At 38.3% G+C, this 22368-nt stretch overlaps 1 protein-coding gene across 1 annotated transcript; it reads left to right on the top strand.

The window, feature by feature from the left end:
* Positions 1-2529: 2529 nt before the first annotated feature.
* Positions 2530-20085, top strand: CCT2 (chaperonin containing TCP1 subunit 2). The gene is made up of 16 exons (XM_024576382.3): positions 2530-2686; positions 3589-3663; positions 3760-3825; positions 4532-4643; positions 4967-5043; positions 5174-5286; positions 6292-6494; positions 8776-8876; positions 9083-9210; positions 10738-10841; positions 13781-13900; positions 14285-14413; positions 14594-14697; positions 14991-15090; positions 15964-16105; positions 19808-20085. Exons 1-16 carry the CDS (start codon positions 2684-2686, stop codon positions 19836-19838), a joined length of 1608 nt encoding a protein of 535 aa, XP_024432150.1. The 5' UTR covers positions 2530-2683; the 3' UTR covers positions 19839-20085.
* Positions 20086-22368: the final 2283 nt, after the last annotated feature.

Genomic DNA, 22368 nt, shown 5'->3' with positions numbered 1-22368 from the left:
TATCTCTAGAATGAGTAATAGCTATATAGCTTAGGAGAACTGACATTTGTCAGTTCTTGGTAGGAGCAGTGTGATAAAGGCACATAAAAAGGAAGGGCATCTAACTTGGCCGCAGAATAGAGGTTTTCAAGAAAAGCCTGGAGGAGGTAGTCCCTGAGGTGTTTGGTGACAGCCTGAGGTGTTTGATAGACTAGAGGAAGGAAGAGGATGTCTTAGGGAGGAGTAGCATAGGCAAAGGTATAGAGGTATGGAAAGATAGTAATGTTCAATGGTGGAAAGGGGTTCCATAAGAGCAGGGGGTGAAAAGGAATGGTGGGAAGAAGGGAAAAATGACAGACATCAGTACCTATAGAATGCTAAAACATTTTTGTTTAAATAAGGTTAGAGAATTTGAAGGATTTTAAACATTGGATAAATAATAGTTTAGAAAGAACTCACAGCAACATGGATGATAACAGGACATTTAAACAGACTGATGAGGCTCTTACAGAAATGGAAGCAAAACTGTATAAATGCCTATTCAAAGGCATTATTAAGTAAGTGTTTAGGTTATTTATCACTGCACACCAAACCACCCTAAAACTTTGTGACTTAAATCAAATTTTGTAATTTCTCACTCTGCTATATAGATCAAGGTGGTAATGGAACCCATCCCAAGTGACAGAACTGGTAAATGGAAGAGTTGAAATCCAAGCATACATTGCTTGGTTCCAGACGCTGAGCAATTAAACCCTGGGATACAGCCCTGGCCAGGTGGCTCAGTTGGATGGTGCATTGTCCGGTACACCAAAAAGTTTGTAGGTTCGATTTCCAGTCACGGCATGTACCTGGTTTGTGGGTTTGATCTCTGGTCAGGGCCTGAATGGGAGGCAACCAATTGATGTTTCTTTCTCACATCGATGTTTTTTTCTCTCCCTCCATCCCTCACTTGCGCTCTCTCTAAAAACCAATAAAAACATATCCTCAGGTTAAAAAAAAACCCTGAGATAACGAGGGTGACGCCAAAGGAGGAAAGGGGGAGGAACAAAAAACACTGCAATGAAAGCTGAGTCCTCTCAGCCGTCTCCTCCTGGCTGTATTTGGCCTCAGCTCCACAGGTGGCAGGGCCTGCCTCCCATTCCCCATCCAAAAGCTTCTGGCTGTTCTTTCCACTTAAAAGCGCAGCAGGGAGGCGGGGGTGGTTTCTCTATAAGCCGTAGTCTCAGGCTTGCCTGTGAGGACAAATTTCCAGGTACGTGATTTGACCACAATAAAAACTTGTTTTGAGGTATCTTAGCTTCTCATTATTGTGACTTCTCATTCTAGTCGCAGGGGTGTTCAACCCGCAGCCCAGGATAGCTCTGAATGCGGCCCAACACAAAATCGTAAATTTACCTACAACATTATGAGATTTTGTTTTCATTCTGTTTGTGTATTTTATGCATGGCCCAAGAAAACTCCTCTTCTTCCAGTGTGATCCAGACACGCCAAAAGATTGGATGCCCTGTCTGTGTGTGATTTGGCATGTACCTGTCAAAGGGCATTTCCTGAAAGAGCAAATTTTTCCATGAACACACAACTTTGGCTAGATTTAAAATAATTTGTCCAGTCTGAACAACCCTTTTCATAATGGGCCTCGGGGATAGTGTAAACCAGGGTCAGCAAATGTTTTCTATAAAGAATCAGATCATAAATATGTTAGGCTTTATGGGTTATACAGTCTATCATAACTACTCAACTCTGCCATTCTATAACTGTATTGTATTGCACAGTATAAAAAATGAACGGGTATGCTTATGTTCTAGCCAAGCTACGGACACCAAAATATGGCTCATATATTTTTAATATATCATGAAATGGGTAGGTGGGATTTGGCTCCCCATAGTTTGTCAATCCCTGGTATAACTAACCCTTTTAGAATGTACCTAAAGGGTAGAAACAATTAAAATTGAAAACATCTAACAATGTTAACAATTGACAAAAATCCAGGAGCTTGCTAATTGATACGTTCACCAAAAGGAGAAAAGGGTATTTATTGGTAAATGATGGAAAACAAGTACTTTTATTTTATATATATATTTAAAGATTTTATTTACTTTTAGAGAGAAAGGAAGGGAGGGAGAAAGGGAGAGAAACATTGATGTGCAAGAGATACACATATTGATATCAGTAGCCTACCGCACGCCCCCAACTGGGGACCTGGCCAAGCAACCCACGCATGTGCCCTGACCGGGAATCAAACCCTCGAACTTCTGGTTTTCAAGCCTGTGCTGAATCCGATGAGCCACACCAGCCAGGGATGTTTTTAAATAGTAAATTTAAGAAAAAAGCGCGAGGAGCAACTCCGTGGTTATTGCAAGCCCCACCCTCCCGACACAGCGTCTTTTGTTCTTCGGGGCTCCTACTGCCAATCTGTCCTGCCCCACGCAAAATGTCAGACCCTCCCCTTTCCGGATCCCGAGCCTCTGGCGCCGCAGGAGGCGGGGCGCGGGCCAAGGCCCCGCCCCTCCAGCCAGAAAATCTGCGTTTACGACCCTACGGACTACCTTCTCTGGCCCCGCGGGCGGCGCTAGGCTGGAGCTGTGCTCTAGCCGAGGCCCCGCCCCCTGCAGTAGAGCTGTGGCGTCACATCCGCCTTCTCTTTCCTCTGATTCCCGGCCGCGAGCTGTGAGATAGTAACGTGAGCGGTCAACTCATCGGAATCATGGTGAGTCTGGTCGCACTGGCCCTGCCTCGCCATACCCCGCTGTGTCCTGCCGCTCCGCTGCCCCCTCTTGTCCTTCCAGCGGAGCTGGCTCCTTGTGTCGGTCCTCCACAACCGCCGCACATGGTGCTGGATGCGGCGTGCGGCCTGCGCGCCGCCCGCCGGTGAAGTCCTCGGTGCAGGCCAGGGGGAAGGGTGGGCCTCCAGGCCAGCGTCTGGTTCTGGCACGGCCTCTCCACAGTCCCAGAACCCTAAGGCCCGCGACTCACCCCAAGCGAAGAAATTTCTAGTGCCCCGGGCGGGTCGGCGAGGCAGGCCCCGCCTTCCTCGGGGCGGAGTTTGGGGCGGCCGGGGAGGCGCGGTCGGGTAGAAGCTAGGCCGCCGCGCTCGCTCTTCTGCTCGGCGGTAGCCCCGCATTGGCCTACGCCTCCTGCCTGCCTTCTCCTTAGATTAAAATCATCTTCAGTCTTGCTATTCCTAAGTCAATCTCTTCAGTGTGTAATTTTTATTCCTGGAGCACTTGTAGATCCAAAACGCAAGGTTGCCTTCCTTACACAGCTTTAGAAGTCTCTCCCTCCTCCTCAAATGAATGCCCGGATGATAGAGAACTTTATTTGTTCGAAAAAGTACACTGTTCTGCGAGTTAATTTTTTACCTGCCTACTTGCAAGTCTAATGGAAGGCATCTAAGTACATGTATTGAGGAATATTGACATTCGGGTGGGTACTAGATTTACCCCGGGGATTATTTTCTAAATTAAAGAAATGTCCAGCCACTATGCTGGACACCTGACACTAATATAAAATAATATGGAATGTTAACACTAATTGAAAAACAAAAATGAAATTTAAAAAATTTTTTAAAGAATATTGTCATTCAAACTGGTTCTTGATTTTACTTTATAGGCGTCCCTTTCGCTTGCACCTGTCAACATCTTCAAGGCTGGAGCTGATGAAGAGAGAGCAGAGACAGCGCGTCTGGTAAACCTTGTTCTCCTTCTTTTAAAGATCCAGTTATACTTTTTACAATTTTAAGACTAGAATTGATTTTGAAAATCTCTTTGATTTTTACTCCAGTCTTCCTTTGTTGGTGCCATTGCTATTGGAGACTTGGTGAAGAGCACCTTGGGACCCAAGGGCATGGTAAGAAAAACGGAATTCTTAATGCTTTGATATTGTTTTAGAGTCCTTAGTGTAAATAAACATAGTAAATGACAGGTTTTTGATGCTTTTTAATCTTTGAAACTTAACTGTTAATTAAACAGGCATGGACATAGTCTTCTTACTAAAAATCTGAACAGTACTCCTGTGGCTGAAGTCCCATTCCATGCCACTCGCCTCCCCAGTGACAACCACTGTTACCATTAAGGTGTAAATCTTCCCAGCATCTTTGTTCACTTATGTAAATATATGTGCATCTTAGTGTTATGTGTTTTTTTTTTCTAAACCTGTAAGATTATACTTTGTTTTATCATAGATACTACTTACATGTGGTTTTTCTATAGTGTGGTTTGTGGAAATCTTCCCTCTTTAAGTGTCAAATAGTATTCAGCATCTTGATTATTTTGTAGTTTACATTTGTGAATGTATTGGGTGGCATGTTATTTATTTCTATTGTTTTGGCTATTACAGAGCTGAAACAAACCTTGTTTATGTGTCCCTTGATCTTCTAGTGTTTTTACCAAGGTAGATACCAAGGCTTGCTTGTGGGTGAACGCGTTGGAAAAACTATAATGGATTGTGCCAAATAGCCATCCAGGATATGTACCCGTTAGCAGTATGTGAGCGTATTGAGTGACCCATGCATTAAAGATATACTTACATGTTCAGCCAAATACATTCCTTTTAGGACAAAATTCTGTTAAGCAGTGGTCGAGATGCTTCTCTTATGGTGACCAACGATGGTGCAACTATTCTGAAAAACATTGGTGTTGACAATCCAGCAGCTAAAGTTCTAGTTGGTGAGTCTAAAGATGATACTGTTTTTGTTAACGTTGAAACACATTTTTAATACGCTATGTTGACTAACCTTACTTTCGATTAACTGTTCACTTTTGAATTGTCATTATTAAAATACAAGCTTCTGGAATGCTGTGTAATTATTGATGGTAAAAGCATTGTAATTTGTACTGAAAAATTCCAGAGAATTTGTCATGTGAGGAAACCAGATAGGTGAGATTTGGATTGGTAGTGGGTATATTTGGAAGATTAGGTAAGCTACAGAGAAGTAATTTAAAAGGCAGAATCAAATGTAAGTGAGTTAATAACCAACTTGTTTTTTTAGATATGTCAAGGGTTCAGGATGATGAAGTTGGTGATGGCACTACTTCTGTTACTGTTTTAGCAGCGGAATTACTAAGGGTAAGACTATCTGAACAAGTTTGGCTTCATTTTATTGTTTTTTTACTACTGTGGTTTTGAATGTCAGAAATAATCAAGTTCTTCCTACCATTTTTACTATTGACAAGTATTTTCCACTCTTTATTTATAGGAAGCAGAATCTTTAATTGCAAAAAAGATTCATCCACAGACCATCATTGCGGGTTGGAGAGAAGCCACAAAGGCAGCAAGACAGGCTCTGTTGAATTCTGCAGTCGATCATGGGTCAGTTTGCCAAAATGCTATTATAAACATTCGACGTTCTTTGTAAAGTACGCTCGGCGTACAAAGTCTAGAGAATACGAAAACATACACAAACATCCTGCTGCCTCATCGCGCCCCAACATAAAGCCCCACATTACCCTCCAGAGATAGCCACTAAGTTAAAGTTTGGGTTTTCATTTTTGCCTAGATAATCACAATAAGTGAAACAAATAGTAGCATTGTGTAGAGGGTTATTAACCTCTTTAATGTAGTTGAACAACAACCACATTTCTGGGTGTTAATATTCTCCGATATTTTTTTCTTAAGATTTTATTTATTTATTTTTAGAGAGAGGGGAAGGGAGGGAGAAAGAAAGGGAGAGAAACATCAGTGTGTGATTGCTGCTCATGTGGCCCCCACTGGGATCCTGGCCCACAACCCAGGCATGTGCCCTGACTGGGAATTGAACTGGTGACCCCTTGGCTCGCAGCCCGCACTCAATCCACTGAGCCACATCAACCAGGGCTTTCTCTCTACAGTATTTTTACTTGAGGTATGCAGTATAATTTACCTATCTATAGTTGGAGTTTTGTGTTTTGACAGTGTTTAGCTTTATGTTGCGACAAACTTGTTACCCCCAAAAATGTTTCAAGAAGTGTTGCTGCGTTCAAAGACAAGTAATCCTCCAGAAAAAAAATTTACTAATTTACACTTCCAATACCTGTATAACTGCCTGTTTCCTCATGTTCTTGACAGCGTTTGGTATGCTTTTGTGTGCTTGTGTTTCTTCATTATAGTTTGCCAATTTGGTGGTGGGGAAAATAGTACCCTTTAGTTTGCATTGCTTGCTTACTGGTGAGGTTTAGTGCTTATCACATGAGCCCTCACTGGTTGGGGTGGAATTACCTATTGACATGTGAGTATCTGAATAAATTTTGAAAAGTAAAATAGGGTTGCTATCAATGAAGAAGTAAGATTAAGCATTTCATTTTAAGAAAGTCATGAGTTTTCCTGTTTGTTTTTTAGTTCTGATGAAGTTAAATTCCGCCAAGATTTAATGAACATTGCGGGAACAACATTATCCTCAAAACTTCTTACTCATCACAAAGATCACTTTACTAAGTTAGCTGTGGAAGCTGTTCTTAGACTGAAAGGCTCTGGTAATCTGGAGGCAATTCATGTCATCAAGAAATTAGGAGGAAGCCTGGCGGATTCCTATTTAGATGAAGGTATTATATATATATATATGTTGAATGTGGGCAAAAAAGCTATGATGGGATGTTGAGGGGTAAATACTGAGTGAATCCTATTTTTAACTAGTCAGGACTAGTAGCACTTTACAAAGCCAGAAAAACCTATCTTTAAGGACAAAAGTTACATTGCAACCATTTTTGTCATTTTCATCTATCCATTAAATTGAAAGTGTTCATCTCACACCATCCCAGCATTTTTTTGATAATATCTAGATTCTGTTTATACCACGAACATGTTTTCAGTCTCTAAGAAAGAGAAATTACAGTTTTCTTTTTCTGGAAGCCAGCTAGCTTCAAATGAGACTTTTTCTCAGAATTCTGTGTGTTCTCCAGAAAGGGTCTAGGATAAGTGAAATCATTTAGTTGTCAGGTGTTGAGGATATACAGGGTTTGGCACAGATAATGCCCATTTTTTATTACAAAATCATAAGCACGTAGTTCTGTACCATAACATCACACTCAAGTACACCATATGACATCTTAGGTGAAATGTTGAAATTAAAACTAGAAGTTATTACACACGTATTATTACCCTATCAACCACATGCAAGCAGGCGTTACTTCTTCCAGACCCTATATATTTCTTGGTAGTCTTATTAAAGAGTGGTAAATTAGTCATAACAATTGCTATTTTCCTAGTGTATTTTGTTGATAAGTAGGAATTTTCCAAGTGCTTTTACATTGTATTTACTTAATAAAATGGCCTATAGGTGGTGGTTTATGCATTCTCTTCTATAGATAAGGGAAAAAAAGAAGGAAGTTGTGCTTTAGAGTTTCTGCTTTACCAGTGACTGAGAGTCCAGGCATCGCTGCATGTCAGTTGTGTCTTCCAAGGGAGTAACAATCCTGAAAATATTCTTGGTTGACTTTACATGCAAGGGCTGGGTAGCATTTCCAGTAGGGGCTGGTGGTAGGGAAAGATAAAATAAGGATAGGTACCTTTCTTCAAATACCTGCTCTGCCAGGCATTCTGATTAGGAATTTTGCTTAAAATCTCATTCCTTATGATATTGACCCAGTGAGTGAGAATTAGGTTCAGCTTTGTAGAGCAGGAAACCCAAGATGATAATGGCTTAATAAAAGTTACATATGCATCAAAAAGAAACCTGGAGAGGCAATACTGTGCTGGAAAGATAGTTCTAAGTCAATAGGGCCTTAGGCTGGTGACTAATATTTGTGCCACTGGCTATATTCCTGTTTTACAAATGAGTAACTAAGGTTGAATAAGTTTTCCCAGGTTGCTACCAATTGTTGCCTGTGTGCAGCAGAAGCATAATTGGGGCCAGGTTTGTCTGACTCCATTGCCCATGGCTTTTTCATTTGATCACCAGCCTCAGTTCTTTACATTTCAGTAACCTCTGGCAATTCCCTGTGTATCTGAATCTTCACAGCTTGTTTTCTCTTGTATTGGTTTTAAGCTAACGATGGTGGACTTAATACCTTTACATTGTAGCCCACATTCCTGTGTATGTAGTTTGCTGTATATCTGAGATAAAAGTTTCAAAATACTGTGTTTACTCTAAATATTTGTGCTGTGCTCTTAAATTTTTCTGTTTCATATCATTTTAAAATAACCTGCTAAAGTGATTTTTATGATCACTGTTCTAGTGGAATGCTTTATAGGGTCTCTCTAGGAGCTTAGATGTAGGCTAAGCATTAAAGTCTTGAATTAGACTTAAGTGTGTTCTTTGAAAGTATTGGGTTGGCCAAAAAGTTGGTTTGGTTTTTTTCTGTAAGATGGTTCTAGTAGTGCTTAGTTGTCTTTAACTTCATTTGAAACAATTTTGTTAGATTGCATTGTGACAGCTGTCATATCAGTGTGCATTAAAAAAAAATCAAAATTGGTGAATTCAAGACAGGTAAAAACACAACTGAAGGGCAAAAAAAAGATTTATGCAGTGTATGGAGAAGGTGCTATGACTGATTGAATGTGTCAAAAGTGATTTGCAAAGTTTCGTGCTGGAGATTTCTTGCTGGACAATGCTCCATGGTCCAGTAGACCAGTAGAAGTTGGTAGCGATCAAATCAAGACATTAATTGAGAACAATCAACGTTCTAACACATGGGAGATAGCCAACATACTCAAAATATCCAAATCAATAAAGTTATTGGTGAAAATGAAAAATGTGTCTTTATTTTATGGAAAAAACTAAACAGACTTTTTGGCCAACCCAATAATTTGATAAAGTAGACAACTTTCTAAGAGTTACTAACTCAACGCTGAAATGTTTAATACAATACTCTCCTCATATTGTAGGCTTTTTGTTGGATAAAAAAATTGGAGTAAATCAACCAAAGCGAATTGAAAATGCTAAAATTCTTATTGCAAATACTGGTATGGATACAGACAAAATAAAGGTATGCTTACATTTCTTGAAACTTTGATTGCTAGCTGCTATAAACTTGGGCTGGGAATCAGTTGCACCGAAAAGTTTAGAATACATATATAAATATATATACACAAGCAAACATATTTTTTGGTGTATTTACATAAAAATGTGTACATATGCTGTGGGACTCTGAAGAGTAAAGTGATGCTGTTTTTCTGCTTTCCCTTTTCTTAGATATTTGGTTCTCGTGTAAGAGTCGATTCTACAGCAAAGGTGGCAGAAATAGAACATGCAGAAAAGGAAAAAATGAAAGAGAAAGTTGAACGTATTCTTAAGCATGGGATAAACTGCTTTATTAACAGGTCTGTGTGTTCTTGTGCTAACCTTATTTGTAATGATCTAAGAAAGGATTTTTTTCTAAAAAGACGTATGGAAATACCTTATATTTATTTAGCAATTTAGGAGCTGCTTTATTTTTTTCAAATATAAATATAATTATACAGCAAGTCATTTTTGCATTATAATAATTTAAGTTATATTTTGTGATTATACTTCACTAAACCTTTTTATGTTAACAGTAACAGTTTTTTGATTTGGCAGTTACTAGTTTTGACCATAGTATTCATATATTTGGAGGAGAGTTAATTTTGTATTAAATGATGGGAGTTTGAAGTAGCAAAAAGCTAATAGAAATAAAACGAGTGAAGAGGTGAAAATAATAAGAATTTTAAGGCTTTTAATTTGTATGAGAGAAATACATAAACCTTTCTCATGTATTCTTTTTAAGATTGTATTTACATATACTTAGAGGGGCAGGGAGAGGGATGGAAACATCATTGAGTGTTTGCCTCTTGCGCACCCCTTCCTGGGGACCTGGCCCACAACCCAGGCATGTGCCCTGATTGGGAATCGAACTGGAGGCCCTTTGGTTCTCAGTCCACTGAGCCCCACCAGCCTGGGCTCATAGATTCTTAATTATCAGTATTTAAGGCTTTTGTGGATTGTTTTCAATGAGCAAAACATCAAGAGGAACAGCACAGTTCAGTGAAATGGTCTTAGTTCACCTTGAGAAGTAATGTTTAAAGAAAAATAATTGCTTCAGGCCAAATGTTTGTTGGCTTTGGAAAGTAAGTTTGTAAATTTCTATATGATCTGTGAATCTGGTAACACATTTTGCCTAGCAGTGCATTATAAAATTATAATTTGGCTTTTTTTGAGCTTACAAACTTTTAAACAGATGCTTTTATGTCTATTGTAAAAGTAACATGTTCATTTTGGAATACAGAAATAAGGAAGAAGCAATCTAGGGTCTTACCTCAGGAATTCTTTCCTTTAAGTTGACTTCTGTGTGTGGTGTTCTAGTTTGTTTTTCACTTAGTTGTGATCATATACTATAAACCTGTAATTCACTTTTTAAATCTAACAGTGCATATTGTTACTTAAAATTACAAACTTTTTAATAATTTTTAAATTGTCATTTATACACATATACTCTTGTAGTGGACATTGGGGTCACTGGCAAATTTTATTCTATATAAAAATTCTTACAAATACCTTCATTACATGTTTTAATGTCTAATTTTCTTGTGGTAGTAGTAGAATTAAAGCATGTGAGTATTACAGTTTTGATGCATTGCTGTTGAATTGCTTTCTGGTTTATACCAGCAACAATATTAAAAAACACCTGTGTGTAATTACTAGCATGGATGCACTAGTGTTATAATTTATAAATTGTGTATTTAAGAAATTGTATCTTGTTCTGATTTGTATTTCATTGATAATTGTTGAGGTAAAATTTTTTCTGTTTTTTCCCCCCGTGGTTTTATTTTTGTTAGTCTATGGTATTTTATCTTATGATGTAACAGTGTATTTATGTATTTTATTTATAGGCAGTTAATTTATAATTATCCTGAACAGCTCTTTGGTGCTGCTGGTGTTATGGCTATTGAGCATGCAGATTTTGCAGGTGTGGAACGCCTGGCTCTTGTCACAGGTATGGGGAAAAGTCATTAATTTCTAACAAACATAATAATGACTCTTAGATTTATTGAGTTTTAGTACAGTTAACTCTTTGAATGATGCAGGGTGAGTTAGGGACTCCCAGCCTCGGGCAGTTGAAAATATGCATATAACTTTTGACTTTGCAAAAATTATAGTCAGCCCTTTGCACCCAACTGCAATGAAGAAGGTGACCCTTGAATAGCATGGGTTTGAACTGCACGGGTTCGGCTTTTTAAGCCCACTTTAAGTAGACCCATGGAACTCAAACTCATGTTGTTCAAGGGTTCACTGTATATGTAACTCATTGCTGAGAGTACAAAGAAATCCCTTTGAGTTAGTCTGAAATTTAATGTATACTTTTCAGCTCTCTTTAGTTACATTATTTTTACTTTTTATAAAGACTTTATTTATATATTTTTAGAGAGAGGGAAAGGGAGGGAGAAAGAGAGGGAGAGAAGCATCTCTCAGTTGCCTCTTGCACATCCTCAGGACCTGGCCTGCAACCCAGGCACGTTCCCTGACCGGGAATTGCACTGGTAACTTCGGTTTGCAGCCAGTGCTCAATCTACTGAGCCACACTAGCCAGAACAGTTACAGTGAATATACTAAATTACATGCCAGGTTTGCCATTGATATAGATGGCTTTTTGTTGTTATTTTAAAGATACATACTGTGTTATTTTTCACAAACCCATAGGGCCACAGTCCTAAATATAAAGTCTATAAACTAGAGCTTAAAAAAAAGAATCTTATGTCTTTATCTATTAAATGAAATGTTTTTCATTTACTTATTTCTAATGCCGAGTAGTTCAATGCTTTGTGCCTTGTATAGCAGTACAGTTATAGTAGTAATCTTTACTGAACACTTAACCATATGACAGAGAGTGGGTCAAGTACTTAAACATTGCTTTCATTAAGTTTTGAACATTTCTGGAAGTAGTAAACGTTAAAGTAAGTGTGAAACAGTTTGGCAGTGTATGATGAAAAGTTAGTATTCTCCAGCATCCACCCTTCAGAAGAGGCATGAGTGATGTAATTCTAGTTGTGTGCAATAGAAATGATGTTGACGGGTAAGGTGTGTCTAAATCAAAGTGATACAGAGTGCAGCTTGTTTACTTTCTATTTGTGGTAATGGTGTTTAAAGTAACCTCCAAGTAGCCCTGGAAGAACTAAGTGTTAAAAACTTTTATTCTCTTAATTTTTAGGTCCTGGAAAATAAAGGAATAGGTTAGAAAGTTGGTTTGGGACCTGGCAATGAGAATTAAGGAGAGTGGGGTTTAAGGTGGAAAGCCACTGGGTATGATGACTTCGGTTGGGAACTGCCCTGGGCATTAGAAGAAATTAAAGGGTACTAATTAATGTAGAGAGTAGAATTGGTCTCATCTCAGAATTCTTAAGCCATTTTTAGTAATCTGAAAAGCATAATCTTCTGACCTAAAAAGACACATTTTCATTTTATTAATTACTTTGAGATGGGATTGCCTGCTCTAGTTAAAGTTCTTTTAAAGATTGCACACTTGATGCTTAAAGTGATAAACTTAAGATGCTCATGTTTATGTAACTCCTTTAATGCAGCAAAACTAAAGACATAAGAAATGTGAATGATAGCATGTTCATGGGATAAGTTAGTGATACATGAAGTGGCCACATATACTCAGAAGAAAATTCACTGCACCAAGGGTACCAACTGAGGTTGACCCCATGGCGGCTCCCATCCTATTAGCTTATATGTAGTCATAGTGTGTGAAATGGGTTTTTGCAGATATTAAGAAATACCTTGTAAGCCAATATAGATGAATGAGTGTAGGATAAGTGGAAATTCTCAAAGGCCAAATTATTCTCATTTGGGGGATATGATGTCCCAAACACCAATAGGGTCTTTTTATCTAGAAAACAAAGTCTCAGGAATTTGCCAACCAAAAAGAATTTCAGCCATATAGATTATCAGTTTAAGTTAGTAGAGTTGGGAAGACCAGAGTTCCTTTTTAAAAATTATAAAGTAGAGGTATGTGTAAAGCATCAGTTATTCAGCAGATAATATCGATAAGGTGAAGAGGAATTCTACTTTATTAAAGGAGAGGTTGATTAAAAAGAGAGAGAGAGAGAGAGAGAGAGAGAGAGGTTGATGAGCTAGAGAAAAGGATTTTAAAATGGAAATCTAACTTAATTAGGATCCAGGAAAGGGAATGGCTAGCCCTTTCCGTTTACAGCATGGAAGATGGAGGGGAAAACAGGAATAGAAATAAGAATAAAGTGAATTTACTTTTTTGACACTTCAACTAAGTTTACTCTGGGAAATTCTCAGTATATATTTCCCCTTTTCTAGGTCTTACAAGGGTCTAGGTCTTTCTGACATTTCAGTTATTGTCATAATTAGCAGATACCAGGTGCCCATTAAGCTGTTCCTAAAGTTCATATATCTGTTGACATAATAGGACTAGTTAAATATTTTCATTTTTGTTTGGGAAATTGGGTCAATAAGAGTACTGATCTTCTAGACTGGATTCAGAAGAGAATCTGTATTTAAATTTAGACTTAAAGGTAAATGTTAAAGTTTCCATTTAACCTTTAGGGGGTAATTGTATACAGTTACACAGGTCTGTATACAATTGTATACAATTGCATACAGTGTGCACAGGTCTGGAGTGAGACTGCTTGGATTTGAATCCCACCTTCACCTTATTTGTTCAAGCTGTGTAACCATGGATGAGAAACTAAAGATTTCTTTGCCTCAATTTTACCATTCCTAAATGGGATAATGACCATATCTCATTAGGATTGTTGTAAGACTAATCAATTTCATAAGAGGTGCTTCAGAGAGTGCTGTGCATATAATAAGCAATCAACTTAAAAAAAATGTATCTGTTAATTACTGCTTATTCAAAAGCAAATTTTAAACCCGTTATGCATTTAATTATCTTTATGTTCATAGGTGGTGAAATTGCCTCTACCTTTGACCACCCAGAACTAGTGAAGCTGGGAAGTTGCAAGCTTATTGAGGAAGTCATGATTGGAGAGGACAAGCTCATTCACTTTTCTGGGGTAGCCCTTGGTGAGTGATTATGTAGATCTTGGTTTAGGATCCTAAATCCTTGCTAGGCTCTGTTGAAGTGAAAGAAACAGTTAAATAGTTATGAGAATATGATGTGTCTTAATTCTTGTAGAGCATGACACATGTTAATTTTGATCTGTTTTGAGATCACCCTTATGTTAATCTTACCTTTGTGAACAGTACATTTTCAACATAGTTGTTTTTTAGATAACTTAGAATTATAAATAAGAATTGTCAGCAAAGAGAATGTATAACAGGGGAAGACATGTCAGCTTTCAAAACAAAGTAATAAAGCTAACACCTACATAAATGATAGGAGGCAAATTTTTATGTTTTATGATTAAATGCTCACTATGACATAAGAATATTACTTTTTAACATTAGGTGAAGCTTGCACTATTGTTCTTCGTGGTGCCACTCAACAAATTTTAGATGAAGCAGAAAGATCTTTGCATGATGCTCTTTGTGTTCTTGCCCAAACTGTGAAGGATTCTAGAACAGTTTATGGAGGAGGTAAAACATTTTATTTATTTTCTTAAAATATAGTATAAATTATAAGTGGCTGTAATGGTTCTTATAGAAACTGTATGTTGCTTCTGCACTTAATTTTAGAATGCGTGACATATCTGAGGGAAGTCAGTGTCTTTGAGACAGCTAAGCATAATGGTATTTTTTCTGATTTTTAATCCATAGGCTGCTCTGAGATGCTGATGGCTCAGGCTGTGACACAGCTTGCCAATAAAACACCAGGTAAAGAAGCTGTTGCAATGGAGTCTTACGCTAAAGCACTGAGAATGGTAAGTTAAAAATAAGAGATGTGAACTTAAATTTTGATGGTGTTGATGGTTTTTAAGTGGATATATTTTTCTGACTTGGTCAGAAAATGTTTCTTTTCTTGGTCTTAGGAAAAAGAACAGGATCACACCACCTTTAAATTTGATTCTGGAGTTTATCTTCTTTATGAGCTGTAATTAAAAAGAAGCAGATTTTACAGTGTTTCCAAATACATAATTTTTAAAAGCCGTCCTAGTTAGGCATCAATGAATTTCACTAGAACAGAGAGTAACCATTTGTCTTCTTCACCTCCTAGTTGCCAACTATAATAGCAGACAATGCAGGCTATGACAGTGCGGACCTGGTGGCACAGCTCCGAGCTGCCCACAGCGAGGGCAACACAACTGCTGGCCTGGGTAAGGAATCAACTGGGGCCTTGTCAAGAGTAACTCTTTACCAAGTTCTTTACCTTCTTTTGTTAATGAATTGTCATGATAATCATATAAAAGACTCCTTGGCTCTTTGTAAGCATTACATAGTCTAGGAAAATATTTTACTTCAGACTCTCAACACTGCCAAACTTTGTTATTCCATAAAGGGTATAAATCTAGTTAGAAGATTTGTAACTAGTTTGTTATATTATGGTTTTAGAGTTAAAGTACATAAGCAGTACTTACCTTCCAAAATAAATGTAAACTTTACTATATCTCTTACAATATAATCAGCATTAACTCCCAGTCTCATGGGACACTACTTCTGAGACATTCTTGAATGCAGATCTCTGATGCATAGACAAAAGTGTGGCCAAAAAGGCAGATTTAGTTCAGATTGAAAAATATCCCAACAAACAATCCAGGACATTATAGGAATCATTTTAGAGGGTAGATGATCCTGTCACATGAATAACCATCTGTATGAAGATGAAGTAGGATTCTCACAAGAAGAAAAATACGTGATGTCGAAATTTTCTCATCCAGTTCCTAAGATTTCATGGTACTTAGAGATGAGCAGATTGTCTGCAGTAATTTTACATATGTAAGTAGAGTAAGATAGGTGATCTAGTGTTTTGTGTAAATTTTTCATTATTTGACATAGTCGCTCTCCATTAATACAAATAATCAGTAGTTGGTGTTCTGGTTTTTTAAAGATTTTTCTTGAGTGATAGAGTTGAGTAATTTGGTGTTGTAATTTTATTTTTCATAACAGGATTAATTTTATTTGTTTAAGTCATTAGTGATATTCTGATACTTGTTAAAACTAGTTTATTTAGTAAATACTTTTTTTCCCAGATATGAAGGAAGGTACTATTGGCAATATGGCAGTACTGGGTATAACAGAAAGTTTCCAAGTAAAGCGACAAGTTCTTCTGAGTGCGGCTGAGGCAGCAGAGGTGATTCTCCGTGTGGACAACATCATCAAAGCAGCACCAAGGTATATGGTAGCACTGGAAAACATTTCTTAGAAACAGCTACTAACATGGAAACAAGAAAAAATAGATAACTGCATATAATGGTAGTTGATAGAAAGTGTAGCCATTTTTGCCCAGATGAAAGTACTATGCAAGTTATTTAAAACAGGTTATCACAACTCTTAGATTTAAGCCAGGAAAGCTTAGTGGGGAGCAGGGTGTGGTGACATGGAATAGCTCTTAGGATTGAAAGGGCTCATAAAGAGCCAGGCTTGGAAAGGTCAAGAACCAGAGAGCTTTTGGGCAGGGGGGGTGTAGTAGTAAAAAGTGGCGTCTTTTTAACACGATGGGTCAGCTCCAGTTGTTTTCTGTCCTGGTACACTTTTCCGTATCGACATTCTTTTTTTTTTTTTTTTCTTTTAGATTTTATTTATTTTTAGAAAGGGGAAAGAGAGGGAGAGAAACATCAATGTGTGGTTGCCTCTCATGTGGCCCCCACTGGGGACTTGGCCCACAACCCAGGCATGTGCCCTGACTGGGAATCGAACCAGCAACCCTTTGGTTTGCAGCCTGCACTCAATCCACTGAGCTACACCAGCCAGCGACATTCTTAAGCACATAATTAACACAGTTCTTTACATGTTCCTATGCCAGCAGTTTTTCTAAAATGCCAAATTCTTTTAAAAACTCATTCACATAAAAATGGTTAAATGACCTTGGCAGGTATGGCTCAGTGGATTAAGGGCTGGCCTGCTAACCAAAGGGTCACCCGTGCGATTCCCAGTCAGGGCACATGCCTGGGTTGCAGGCCAGGTCCCCAGTAGGGGGTGTGTGACAGGCAACCACACACTGATGTCTCTCTCTCTTTTTCTCCCTCCCTTCCCCTCTAAAGATAAATAAATTTTTTTAAAAAAATGGTTAAATGGCCAGAAAATCTTAACTTTTGAAAATTTATTTAGTAATTTTAATTGTTCTTATTAATAGTTACCAAAACCGTTTATTTTGCCTCTTGGTGGTAGTTCAGGGAGATGGGAGGGGATAGTGGCTTAGACCAGGAGATGGAAGTGAAGGTGGTGAGAGGTGGTCGATAAAAGGTGCGCATTTTGAAGGTAGGGTCAGCAGGATTTGATTGTGGGTTGGATATAGGGTGTGAGAGGAAAGGGGATTGTGGATAATTCAAGGTTTTTGTAGGGAGAAATAAAGAGTTTCTCTTACTTGAGATGGGAGAGGCTTTGGGAGGGAAGAAGTGGATTTTAATTTGGGATATTTGAGATGTCTCTTGATAATTCAGTTGGGTCATTGATTCCTTAGTTTAGGAGAGAAGTCGGAGCTGTCGTCATAAATTTAGGTGTTGTCAGCCTATATGTAGTATTTAAAGCCATTAGTCTGGTTCAATCCCCAAGAGAATGAATAAAGTGAAAGGAGGAAAGAGGTTTTAAGGACTGAGCACTAGGAAATTCTGGTTATAAGTTTGGAAGGATTCAGAGCAACCAGCAAAGGACTCTGGAATGTAAAGAATGGATGATTATTTAAACTGGGTGATGGCCACAGGAGGGCTCATGATACAGTCTCGGCATTTGAAATTTTCCATAACACAGACTTTTAAAGATTGGTTGGTAGGGAGTTGCTGCTGAGGTGGGAGGAAAAACCAAGGGAACATTTGTCCAGAAGCCAAATGAAGGATTTAGGGGGGAGGAGTGATGCAAATAGGTCAAGTAAGATAAGGATGGCAAAGCCACCTTAGAAATGGGTTTAGTAATAGGTGATTGGTAATCTTGACAAACCATTTTAGTAGAATGGAGGGAGTGGGCAAAGAGGAATTGGAGAGAGTCTATATAGACTGCTTTTTGGAGGAGCCTTGTGAATGGGAGCAGAGAAGTGGGGTAGTAGCTAGAGGAGGTGTGTGTGTTTACTTTGAAAATTCAGTTTAAGTGGGAGCAGTTTTCTAGAGAGGAAATGATTGCAGGGAAGGGGAGCCATCCACTCAGCAGCTGCAAGAGGGAATGGGATATCAGAGAACAAGAGCAGGAGTTGGTTTTAGACAGGAGCACAGGGAGTTAGTTCATCTGTAGTAACAGGAGGCAGGTAGGAATGCTACTAGGAAATGGCACCTTAAATGCACTAAGTCACAGAGGACCTTTTTTGTGCAGAACCCTGCAGTACTCATTTCATTGGCCTCTGAGTGGTAGCTATCCTAATACTATATTAGGGGAAGCAAAGAATAGAAAATAGTGATTTGGATATAGAGAGAACGGAGGAAATACTATTTAAATCCACTGATATGTAGTGGAAAGAGGAGTGGGCTGAAGAATCTAGAGATTCTCTGCTTTTCTGGTGTTGGGAGGACAGGGTGATGAAGAGTACTTCCTCACTGATTTTCCATGTTTTGAAATGGAAAATTAGTGAGGGAAGGAGAAATTGACAGGGTTTCTGGAAGTAGTGCCACCAAAGATTTAAAGATTGGTTGGTAGGGAGTTGCTGCTGAGGTGGGAGGAAAAACCAAGGGAACATTTGTCCAGAAGCCAAATGAAGGATTTAGGGAGGAGGAGTGATGCAAGTAGGTCAAGTAAGATATGCAGTTATCTTACTTCTTACTATCAGTGCAGTTATGTTTTCTATTGTCTTTAAGCAGAATGATAGCAAAAGGAAACTGAATTCTCTAATTAAACTTTTCTGACTTGGGATCAAGGTCACATAACCACATTCACTCTCAGAAATTTTCACAGTAATTCAGCTCCCTCAACCACTTTTGAAACACACGCTCATAATACCTAGCTTGATCTGGTACCACCATTTTAGAGGTTTAAGCATCTATTAAATATATCGGAAATTCTGATAATACGGGGCTGTGGACTTTTCATACTAGTTAGTAACACCCAGGGAACTCGTTTTTCAGATCACCGCCCTTTGACAGCTGCTTGGTAACTTTTTCTGTAGTGACATCTTTTAGCATCCGTTAGTCAGACTCCCACCAGCCACCATGGTTGGAAGGGTTTATCTCTTTATATGATTTCAGTATGCTGTATCCCCTGCGTCTGTTTTTGATCTTTTCTGCTTCTTTTAACTGTTGTGCTTGCCTCTAGAAGCAGAGTTTCTCAAGCCCTTGCTCCTTGACAAGGCATTAAGTAAAAAAGTTGCACTAGTACCCACACCATGCCACCTTCTGAGCCATTCAGTGTGTGGTTACCAGAGAATAAAAGTGTAACATCTGGGATGCAGAGGTCCTATTGGCGAGTTACTGGACCCCCTCAGCCCCTTACCTATTGACATTTGTTTTCTTCAGTTAAAATGATGTTATAGAGATTTTCATTTAGAGGCCCCAAAGCCTTTTTACAATTTCTGGTTAAGAGTAACTGTCTTTGACTAATTTAGTAAACTTCCTTAATACATATTAGTTGAAAACATGAATTAACCATTTCCTGAAAAATACATGTTATCATTTTCTGGAAAATAACATTTGTTAAGTAAGTTGTTTGGACAAGAAGTTGAGAACTTGCTGGATTAATGCCTTCATATTTCATAGCTTTTTGTAATGTCCTCTTAATAAAATGGTAATAGAGGGATGTTAGGAGGTAGAAATGGGTAGATAGAAAATTGGGTTATAATGGTCTTAAAATTAGGATTCTAGCTGTGTTTGTATTTAATAAAAACTTTTGGTTATAATTATGCTTTTTCATTTTCACCACTGACTTTTTTCTTAAGTGTATGTTGTATAATCCTTGCAGGAAACGCGTGCCCGACCACCACCCTTGTTAAGCATTCCTGTATGCTGTTAATGCTCTGGACCAGCTCATATTAACGTTGTTCGGAAGATTTTGACTTCTTAAAGGCGACTGTGGAATCGAAGTTTATCAGTAGTTCTTACATCCTTAAGTTTGGACATTTAGCTGACCTTTTACTTTAACGTGGGTCTAATTTATTTGCTGTTCATTTTCCATAAAATTTAGTTGATTTAAAAGTCCATTTCTCATTCTGTGGATCAAAATAAAAATTTGAACAGGTACTTAGTTGTTACCTCTCTCAGTGATTTCTTGCTTCTCGTAACTTAATGGATATGAATGATTGTACTTTCACTAGAGTTGTTTCAGCTTAACTACTGATTTATGAAATAATTATCTTATTAATACAAGTCCAAGTCAGATGTGGTAAACATACACTGATGTTTTGGTTCTCAATTATACGTAACCTTTATTAACCATTTTATATAGTGAAAGTACCACAGTCTTCAGTACTCATTTAATTTGTGGAGTCTTAACTACTGTCTCTTTATATGGAAAAACTTACATGGGAAAAACTTACGATGGTTTCTGTTACTTTAAGTTTGAAAGAGTCATAGGTTTAATGCTGGTTGTTGCAAGCTGCTTGAATTACCTCTAATGCTTTATAAGGTAATGCTATTTTAAAGAAGGTGGGTTTTGTTAAAACTTCAGCATTGTTGTTGCTAGGGTTTTTGTTTTTAGCAAATGGATTCTAGAGAGAAAAAGACAATGGGTGTAAGTATGTACTGAGTTTAATGGTCATTTTAAATTTGGGGGTTATTTGTATATCAGTATATAGCAGAATGCACAAGAAATAAAATGAGAAAGCCCAGGAGTAGATAATAGGTTTTTACTGGGTATCTACCTTTGTGTTAGCATCATGGAAAGACATTTTATTCCCAGGGAAGAGCAAAAGGATTTCCAAGAAACACTGAATAAACCAACCTTTTTTGTTTTGTTTTTTTCTAAAAGTTTGTTTCAACATTTTAATACTATTTTGTAGAAGCTGTTAAAACTGGAAAAAACTTGGTTTGTCCTCCAACATTCACATAAAGGAGAAATATGCTGAGATCGTTAAAGAGAATAATACTTTTATTTTTTATTTATTTTTTTACTTTTAGGAATATTAGTAGTGGTACTGTTTGCTGTGTGGTTTTTTACAGTACTTTATCATGCATGATAACATTAGTTTACATCCCACAGCGCAGGTGGAACAGATGAGCGTATCAAAAAAACCTGCAGAGGTCTCGGGGAGAGGTGGGTTTCAACATCTCTCCCGAGGGACCAAATGGCCTACAGTAGCATTTTAATCTGAAAGCTTTCTTGGGCACATTTTTTTCTCGAAAGATCTTAAAAAGAACACACCAGTTAAAGGTAGAAACATGGGAGTTCAGTTGTTATATCCAACAATACACCCATGTGCCTTTTCGTCTTTGCATTCATATCTTTTGAAGCCCTTACAGATTTTATTGCCATGGTTGTAGAATATTCCAAGTTAACAAATTTTAAAATCTTTAGTTTTGCCTTGGCTGGTGTGGTTCAGTGGATTGAGTGCCGGCCTGCAAACCAAAGTGTTGATGGTTAGATTCCCAGTCAGGGCACATGCCTGGGTTGCAGACCAGGTCCCCAGCAGGGGGCGCACAGGAGGCAATGACACGTTGATGTTTCTATTTCTCCTTCCCATCTCTCTAAAAATAAATAAATAAATCCTTTAAAATTTTTTTAAAAAATAAAATCTTCAGTTTCGAAGTTCTAAACTAGGCTCCTTTAGTTCCTATGAGTTTTGGGATGGAGATACTGTAAGGTCCAAAATGGCAAATGTGGAAGCAGTGTTCTTTATTTGCACAAGACTTTTGTGACATGGAAATATAAGAGTTGCAATGTACGTAATAGTTACTGCATAGAAAATTGTCTAATGCGCAGGAATTTTAAATCTATTCTAGTAAACTTAGGGATTTTTTGTGGTTTTTTGAAGGAGAATGTGTGTGCTGGTTACTCCTTTTAGCTCTCCTTAAGCCAGGATCCATTCTTTGCCTGCTTGGGTGCCATGGGACTTCCCCTCGATGACCACTTCCCAGCTCCCTGTGGACTGGCTTCCTGTGGTTTAACTCAGGAGGCACTGGCAGGATGTAGGGAGAAAGAACTGTTTTCTTTCGGTTTTTACTCTTTGTCTCTGAAAGTGGCTGCATCCCTGCGAGACCTGTCACTATCACTTCACAGGGCACTTGCAGCTCTTACTGGATTTGGGGACGTTTCCATTCCTTTCTCCGCTGTGTGGGTAATGGCAGCGGCTGCTGTTGCTCTTATTTCTGTGTGTCCATATTACTACCTCAGTATTGTTCCTTCCACCCCCCCCTTAATCCTGTCTAGTAATAGTTCCTTTGTTAAAGTCTCCCCATGTAAACCATGCGGGGTGAATGGATTTTCTGGCCAGGACCCTGACTGACAAGTCAACAGAATGCTCTTTGTACAGAATTCTAAGTCTGCTTTGTCTCATACTTTCTCTAGAGTAGTAGAACAACCTTAGA

The sequence above is a fragment of the Desmodus rotundus genome, chromosome 3 (assembly GCF_022682495.2).
Source record: "Desmodus rotundus isolate HL8 chromosome 3, HLdesRot8A.1, whole genome shotgun sequence".
NCBI lineage: Eukaryota > Metazoa > Chordata > Mammalia > Chiroptera > Phyllostomidae > Desmodus > Desmodus rotundus.
Note: the sequence above shows the minus strand (reverse complement) of the source record. Positions and strands in the feature narration are given on the sequence as shown.

Excerpts from the sequence above, each read along its gene's own strand:
- CCT2 (XM_024576382.3), top strand. Across the intron at positions 4,644-4,966 it reads AGCAGCTAAAGTTCTAGTTG|ATATGTCAAGGGTTCAGGAT; the intron begins GTGAGTCTAAAG and ends TTGTTTTTTTAG. Across the intron at positions 5,287-6,291 it reads AATTCTGCAGTCGATCATGG|TTCTGATGAAGTTAAATTCC; the intron begins GTCAGTTTGCCA and ends TTTGTTTTTTAG.